The 8,667-nt window shown below is 39.3% G+C and overlaps 1 protein-coding gene across 1 annotated transcript in view; it reads right to left on the bottom strand.

The window, feature by feature from the left end:
- SCML2 (Scm polycomb group protein like 2) overlaps nucleotides 1-8,667 on the bottom strand; it is a 101,777-nt gene that overhangs the window by 63,910 nt on the left and 29,200 nt on the right. Inside the window, exons 3-5 of the mRNA XM_029930266.1 lie at nucleotides 7,113-7,183; nucleotides 6,001-6,235; nucleotides 3,482-3,570 (exon numbers count right to left, since the gene is read on the bottom strand). Coding sequence (XP_029786126.1) covers nucleotides 3,482-3,570; nucleotides 6,001-6,235; nucleotides 7,113-7,183 — 395 coding nt within the window. The remainder of the gene's footprint in view (nucleotides 1-3,481; nucleotides 3,571-6,000; nucleotides 6,236-7,112; nucleotides 7,184-8,667) is intronic.

Genomic DNA, 8,667 nt, shown 5'->3' on the forward strand with positions numbered 1-8,667 from the left:
TGTGTGTGGCAGTTTTAAGTTATTAGTTTTTAAAATCAGTACTTTTTAATGGAAACAACTTGACCAAAAATCTGTCACAGAATTTTGAGACCCATTAAAACAAAAGTTTAATGAGAAAAAAAAAAGTAGAACAGAGTGAGATCCAGAGAAAAATGTAAGAGAGGGTTTGTGCAAAACTTTAAATAGGGTAATCAGAACAAACCTCAGATGTAAGGTGACATGTGAACAGAACCCTAAAGGTGATTATTAACCAGTTACCTACAGGAAGAGTACTCCAGACAGAACAGCTAGAGCCAAGGCCCTAAGCAAGAGATGAATCCAAAAGATATTCATAAGGTTTCACTCATGTGGAATTAAAGAAACAAAACAAACGAAGAAAAAAAAGATAAACAAAAAAACCACTCATAGAGAACTGGTAGTTGCCAGAGAGGAGACAAGTGGGGAGAAAGGTGAAATAGATAAAGGGTATTAAGAATACATTTATTTTGGGGTGCCTGCATGGCTCAGTTGATTAAGCATCTGACTCTGGATTTCAGCTCAGGTCATGATCTCACTGTAAGTTCAAGCCCTGCGTCTGGCTCTGAGCTGACAGTGAGAAGCCTCCTTGGGATTCTCTTTCTCACTCCCTCACTCCCTCTTTCTTTGCCCCTCTCCTACTCATGCTTGCTCTCTCTCTTTCAAAAAAGTAAACTTTTTGTTATTTTTTATTAATTTTTTTAACATTTATATTTGAGAGACAGAGAAAGACAGAGAACGAGTGGGGGAGAGGTAGAGAGAGACACACACAGAATCTGAAGCAGGCTCCAGGCTCTAGGCTCTGAGCTGTCAGCACAGACCCTGACATGGGGCCTGAACCCAGAAACTGTGAGATCCTGACCTGAGCCAAAGTTGGATGCTCAACCTAATGAGCCACCCAGGTGACCCTTATTTATTTGTTTGTTTATTTTTGAGAGAGAATGGGAGTGAGGGAGAGAGGAGATAGAAAGAATCCCACGTGGTGCAAAGAGAGAGGGAGAGAGAGTAGAGAGCCTGGAACAGGGCTCAAGCTCACTCAACATGGGGTTCAAATTCACAAACTATGAGATCATAATCTGAGCCAAAGTCAAATGCTTAACCGACTGAGCTACCCAGGGGCCCCACAAATAAACTTAAAAAAACAAAGACAAAAAAGAATACACTTATCTTTAAACTTTTTTAGTGTTTATTTTTGATGGAAAGGTGTGCACTCAAGAGGGCATGCAGAGAAGGGAGACAAAGGATCCAAAGCCCACTGTGTGCTGACTGCAGACAGCTGGAACTCACAAACCATGAGATCATGACCTGAGCTGAAGTCAGATGCTTAATCCACTGAGCCACCCAGGCGCCCCAAACTATCTGTCTCTTTTTTTTAAGTTTATTTATTTTTGAAAGAGAAAGAGAGAGCACGTATGTGCATGAGAATGGGGGAGGGGCAGAAAGAGAGGTAGAGAGTGAATCCCAAGCAGGCTCCGTGCTATCAGTGCAGAGCCAGACAAGGGCCTCAAACTCACAAACCATAAGATCGTGACCTGAACCAGAATCAAGAGTTGGATATTTAAAGGACTGAGTCACTCAGGCACCACAAAAGTATACTTGCCTTGATAATCATCACTGAGAAATGTAAAGAACTGTTGAGTCATTAAAAAAAAAAAACACCACAATATCTACCATTCTTGATATGAATAATTGTTCACCTTGTTTTATTTTTCTTAAGTAGGCTCCATGTCCAGCAGGGAGCCCAAAGCAGGGCTGGAAATCAAGACCCTGAGATCAAGACTTTAGCTGAGATCAAGAATTGGCTGCTAGGAGCACCTGGGTGGCTCAGCCGGTTAAGCATCCGACTTTGGCTCAGGTCATGATCTCACAGTCCGTGGGTTCAAACCCCACATCAGGCTCTGTGCTGACAGCTCAGAGCCTGAAGCCTGCTTCAGAGTCTGTGTCTCCCTCTCTCTCTGCTCCTCCCCTGATCAAAATAAAATAAAGACATAAAAAAAATTTTTTTAAAGAATTGGGTGCTAACCAACTGAACCACCCAGGCACCCCTTGATATGAATAACTGCAATAAAATTTGAGAAAACAATCAGAACAGAAGGTGAGAAATATTTTGACCCATAGTTTAACTAAAACTTGGCTTTTTTTTCCCCCACTGTTTCTTAACACAGTGTACTCTTTCAACATTTTCTCAAGAGCATAAACTATTTTTGGAATTTTCCCTCTCTTGTTCTATAACAAATATTTCCTTATAACAAATTGTTTTTGATGACTGTTTTTAACATTCTTTTCCTTCTGAAACCAAGTCTCTCTAAGTAACTGTCAAGTGGTTTTTTGGCCCATCATCATTTTCTCCAATGTCAAAGGATGACTGATACAGCAAAGTGAGGGGGAGCTTCACTTTTGAAGGTAAATAAAAAATAGCAATAAACATTTGCTTCTAGCAGAGCATTCTTTTCATATCTAAGGTCTCAAAAGAGGGTACAAATTCATTTTCACTAGTGAGTGATTATAATTGAGACTTTTTTATGACTTGCTGTTATGGGTTGAATTGTGTCCCCCACCCCTGCCAAATTCATGTTTAAATCCTAACCCCCAGTACCTCAGAATGTGATTTCATTTGGAGACAGGGTCTTTAAAGAGGCAATTAAGTTAAAATGAGGTTATTAGGGTGAGCCCTAATCCAAGAGGATAAAAGTAGGACCCAGACACTCAGATTGTTAAAAGTCAAAGAGAGAGGGAAGCCTCAAAAGAAACTAAGCCTGCTGACATCTTAATCTCAGACTTTTAGCCTCCAGAGCTATAAGAAACTAACTTTCTGTTGTTTAAGCCACTATAATGAAATGAATGATGCCCTCCCAAATTCATAAATTTGCCCTAATGCCCAAAGTCACTTTATTACTACCTTTAAGGAGGTAATAAAGGTTAAGTGAGGTCCTAAGGGTGGTGCCCTAATCCAATAGGACGGGTGACCTTATAAGAGGAAGAGAAACCAGAGATACCTCCCATTCCCCACATGCATAAAGAAGCCATGTGAAGACACAGCAAAAAGGTAGTCATCTATAAGCTGAGCAAAGAGGCCTCACCAAAAACCAACCCTGATGGCCCTTTGATTTTGGATTTCTAGCTCCCAGAATGGTGGAAAATTAAATTTCTATTGTTTAATAAGCTACCCAGTCTGTGGTCATTTAAATGCTCCTATTAAAACAATAAAACTACGGGGGTGGGAGGGAGAACATGCAGGGGTGAGCAGGAGAGAGGGGTAGAGGGAGAATGGAAGAGCAGGAGACAGTCAGAGAGAGAGAGAGCGAGCACAAATCTTAAGCAGGCTTCATGCTCAGCGCAGAACCCAACATGGGTCTTAATCCCACAACCCTGGGATTATGATGTGAGCCGAAACCAAGAGTCAAATGGTCAACTGACTGAGCCACGCAGGCGCCTCGATGGAAGTTTTTAATAACATCTTTCTTACCTCCTTGAACAATGCTGCGGGTGCCATTTCAGATCCATTCAGGGTTCTTAACAGGAACATTGGCCAAGATGATGCATTCATCTGGTACCCTATTTTGTAAAATAAATCAGCATGAAAAAGATTTCCTGTGATATTATAGCAAGATGGTATAATTTTGGTTAAAATTCTTCTCCGGTAAGAAAATGACTTTCTTACCAAGAAACCCAGGAAATGGGCAAGAGGAACATATGCACCCTCCAATAAGTTCTACTGTACCCACTATACTATTTGGTGACAATGCTACAGTAGGAGTAGAAACTCTCATTTTAGAGAAGCCACTAGCTAGAGTTTTTTAAATAATAACCTTTAAGCTTTAAATAACCTCTTAAAAACATTAAGTAAGTTGAGTTATATTAAAATGGAAACTAAACTATTCAAAAACACCTAATGAGCAGATTGGCAAAACTGTACTTTTAATATGTACTATCAATATATTGATCAGCATGTACTACTATGTACTTCAAATTTTTAATTAATAAAATAAACTCTAAAAGTAATTTGAAAAAGGAATGATCATAAATCTGGCCATGTGTTTGAAATGCTGACAATCACAATAGCTATGCTTCCTTTAAATAAAATACAAAAACATATTACCATTTGTAAACAGAAATCAAATCCAAACAGGGAAGCACTAAGCCTCAGGTTTATACTTCCATCTCTTATAGAACTCTGTATGACTTAAGAGATATTATAAAAATAAACAAAAAAACATAAATGATATGAAGAAATAAAAGAAGGCAAAAAGTAGAGAAAACACACACACACCCTAAACCACCCTCTTGGAATAACACATCTCTAGTTAGTTTTTAAAAATATTTTACACCAAATTAGGAATGATTAACAATTAGATCAAGGAAAGTATAAAAATATATTGCTAAGAGTGGTTATTATTTTTTTCTAAAGATTTTAAGTAATCTCTATACCCAACATGGGACTCAAACTCAGAATCCCCAGATCAAGAGTCTCATGCTCTTCCGACTGAGCCAGCCAGGCACCCCAAGAGTGGTTATTATTAATATTTTAAATTTTGGATTCCCAGGGAATTTTTAACTAGTAGGAGACCCAAAAAAATCCATTTCCTCATTGTGCTTTTACAACAGAGAATTTTCATTTCCAGCATTGTAAAGAAAAAACAAAAACCAATTAATTCCCTCACAGATAGCAGAATAAAGGAGATCATTTATTTTCTACAGAAAAACAGAGTACATCTAAATAATATGTTTGCACTCATAGGTCTAACAGGAAAACAGGAGAAACCTAATGGAGGACCAGGGGGAGGGGAAGAGGGAAAGAGAGTTGGGGAGAGAGAGAGGGATGCAAAACTTGAGAGACTATTGAATGCTGAAAATGAAGTGAGGGTTGAAGGGGAAGGGGGAGGGGGGAAAAGAGGTGGTGGTGATGGTGGAGGGCACTTGTGGGGAAGAGCACTGGGTGTTGTATGGAAATCAATTTGACAATAAAATATTTAAAACAATAATAAAGCATAAAATGTTCTCAAGAAAAAAAAAAAGAGAGAGAGAACTATTTTGCCCCAAATTGGAGTCACCTCCTTTTTACCTTTTAAAAACTCAAACTTGAGAGTTTTGTACTTTAAAACCTTTGCTTGTAAATTTCCATCAATCTCCTCCTTTTCAAAGCACTGACCCTGATTCCTCTCACTATGATTTCCTCCCATTATAGATATAACAAAATTCTCAAGTATGAAACTGGAATCTGGATGTGGAATCATACTCTGCTCCTGTGCAGACCCCCATCGTGAAAATGCTGAATGGCTCAGTGGACAACAATAAGGGAAGAAGTGACTTGTAACAAATGCTACAAACTTCTCCACTAGAAGGGTTTCTGATCTGTATGTGTAACCTAGGAGAACTGTTTTTGACATTTCAAGTTTGAAGACAGCATATATCTTGCCCTGTAGTGGGGAACCTTCAGCATACATACATATGCCAAATGTGTATTTAAGTAAACTCTGTAACCTGGTACTGAGTTCCTCCACAGTACATTCTCCACAGTAACCACCTGACATAATCTATTTGCAAAAATCCCTAGAAGAGATTTCTAAAAGGCCACTTCAGGGGCGCCTGGCTGGCTCAGTTAGTAGAGTATGGGATGCTTGATCCTGGGGTTGTGAATTTGAGCCCCATGATGGGTGTAGAGATTTCTTAAAAATAAAATCTTTGAGCTCCTGGGGGGCTCAGTCAGTTGAGCCTCCTACTCTTGGTTTTGGCTCAGGTCATGATCTCATGGTTCGTGGGATTGAGCCCCCACACTGGGGTCTGCACTGATAGTGCAGGGCCTGCTTGGGGTTCTCTCTCTCTCTGCCCTTCCCAGCTCGTGTCCACATACACTCTCTCAAAATAAATTTAAAAACTTTAAAAAATAAAATAAAATCCTTAAAAATAATTAAGGCCACTTAAAACTATTTATACTAAATATTAAATTAGTAAGAATATACTATTTTAAAAATTGTTTATCCTTACCCAGTGGAGGCTGAAGTAAGTCCCCTTCCTTTTCACATGTCCCAATAGGCTGTATGTCTGGAGAATCAACAAGCCTCCAGAAATCATTTCTGTTGTCACTACCATCCAGTCTTAAACGTAGCCTGGCACCAGTAATTCCGACGACCGTGGCTATACATACTGAAGTCATATTGCGAGGGTCATGGGCTTCCAATTTCATGCCAACTTTGAATTCATTAGCTGGTGGAACCTTAGACTGCATATGTATAATATATATGTATATATTATATATGTGCATGTGCACGGTGCACAGGCGCGCACACACACACACAGACACAAAAAGTATTGTTAAAATGTATCAATTGTAAGAAAAACAAATGGTCAGCTATGTTATCAGAATACCCAATAAATGTTTCAAGTACCAGTCATAGTAGATGGTAAGCAAAAGAACTATAAGGGTCAAGGAAAAGATCTTCTCCAAATCCTCTCCTTGGCTCAACATGAAGCATAAAAACACTGTTCATTGCTGGTCTTACTCCTCTGCTCACTTCCAGGCAACTCAAATACACCCTCTAAAATGCACCCTGAGTGGCTTTCTAAAATAAGAATCTGATTAGGCCATTCCCCACTGAAATAAAACGGGCAGCTCACCACTGCTAAGTCCAAGTCCTCAGTCTAAAAGGCTCCACACCCTTAACCTTATCTCCACACTATCACCTCTACCCACTTTGTGCTCCAGCCACCCATGCCATCCCTCAACACTCAAGTTCTTTTACATCCATGTGCCTTTACTTTGGATGTTCTCTCTACCTGGAATATCTCTGACCTCATTCCAACCATCTCATATATCATCTCTTCTGTGACCATTCCCAGTTCAGAGTTATCATACTTTTCATAATTAATTATTTACATGTCTGTCTTCCCCTCCAAATGGACAGTCATAGGACTTAGTATACCTGATGTGGAGTAAATTCTTAATGAATAAATGCAAAGATACCATCTGCCCCTTAAGTGGCATTATCCCAATCCCCATTACCTCCTCACATTTCTAGAACCTAAAAGTCACACAAATATCCTTCAACAAATTAACAGTTCACATTAATATATACAACATCTACAGAATTTGGGCATACCTGTCTGAAACACTCTGAAGGAGCACCCAAAGATCCAGTCTCTTTCAAGTAATTTTCCCAGTGGAACTCATCTGGGGGAAAAAAATGTATGAAATGGGTTTTTTAGTATATATAATATGTATGCTAACTTTCAGGAGTAAAATAGACTTCAGTTCCATAAAGCTTTTATTTTTTTAAGCTTATATATTTAAGAAGTATGAGCAAGGTAGAGGCAGGGAGAGAGGGAGAGAGAGAATCCCAAGCAGGCTCTGCACTCAGCGCAGAGCCTGACACAAGGCTTGATCCCATGAAACACAAGATCATGACCTGAGCTGAAACCAAGAGTCGGAGACTTAACCCACTGAGCCCGCCCCTCCATGTATCTTTTAAACAAGACTTCTTATACAAAACTACAGATTCAAAGGGTACATGCACCCCAATGTTTATTGTAGCATTATTAACATTAGCCAAACTAGGGTGAGAGCCCAAATGTCCATCAACTGCTGAATGGCTCATTAAGATGTGGTATGTATATATATGTATATGTACAATGTAACATAAACCAGCCATCAAAAAGAATGAAATTTTACTATCTGCAATGAGGTGGATGGAGCTTAGAGAAGTCAATCAGAGAAAGACAAATACAATATGATTTCACTCATATATGGAATATAAAAAACAAAACAGATGAACATATTGGGGAGGGGGAGAAAGGAGAGAGAAACACCCAAGAGACTCTTCTAAAAAAATTTTTCTTTGGGGTCACCTGAGTGGCTCAGTCAGTTAAGCATCCAACTTCAGACTCAGGTCATGTTCTCATGGTCTGTGGGTTCGAGGCCCACACTGGGCTCTGTGCTGACAGCTCAGAGCCTGGAGTCTGCTTGCTTCAGATTCTATGTCTCCCTCTCTCTGCCCCTCCCCTGCTCTCTCTCAAAAATAAAAATTAAAAAAAATTTTTTTAAAACATTTATTTATTGGTCTGTAGTTCTCTTTTTTGGCTGGGTCCCTGTCTGGCTTGGGTATCAAGGTGATGCTGGCTTCGTAGAATGAGTTTGGAAGCTTTCCTTCTTTTTCTATTTTTCGGAATAGTTTGAGAAGAATGGGTATGAGCTCTGCTTTAAATGTCTGGTAGAATTCCCCTGGGAAGCCATCTGGCCCTGGGCTTTTACTCGTTGGGAGATTTTTGATAACGGATTCAATTTCTTCACTGGTTATTGGTCTGTTCATGCTTTCTATCTCTTCCCGTTTGAATTCTGGCAGTGCATGCGCATTTAAGAATTTGTCCATTTTTCTGTGTTGTCCAGTTTGCTGGCATACAATTTTTCATAGTAATCTCTGATGATTGCCTGTATTTCTAAGGGATTGGTTGTAATAGATCCTTCTTCATTCATGATTTTGTCTATCTGGGTGCTCTCTCTTTTTTTTCTGAGGAGCCTGGCTAGAGGTTTATCGATTTTGTTTATTTTTTCAAAGAACCAACTCTTGGTTTCATTGATCTGCTCAACTGTCCTTTTGGATTCTATATTGTTTATTTCTGCCTTGATCTTTATTATTTCTTTTCTTCTGCTGGGTTTGG

This window comes from Suricata suricatta, chromosome X, assembly GCF_006229205.1.
Source record: "Suricata suricatta isolate VVHF042 chromosome X, meerkat_22Aug2017_6uvM2_HiC, whole genome shotgun sequence".
Classification (NCBI taxonomy): Eukaryota; Metazoa; Chordata; class Mammalia; order Carnivora; family Herpestidae; genus Suricata; species Suricata suricatta.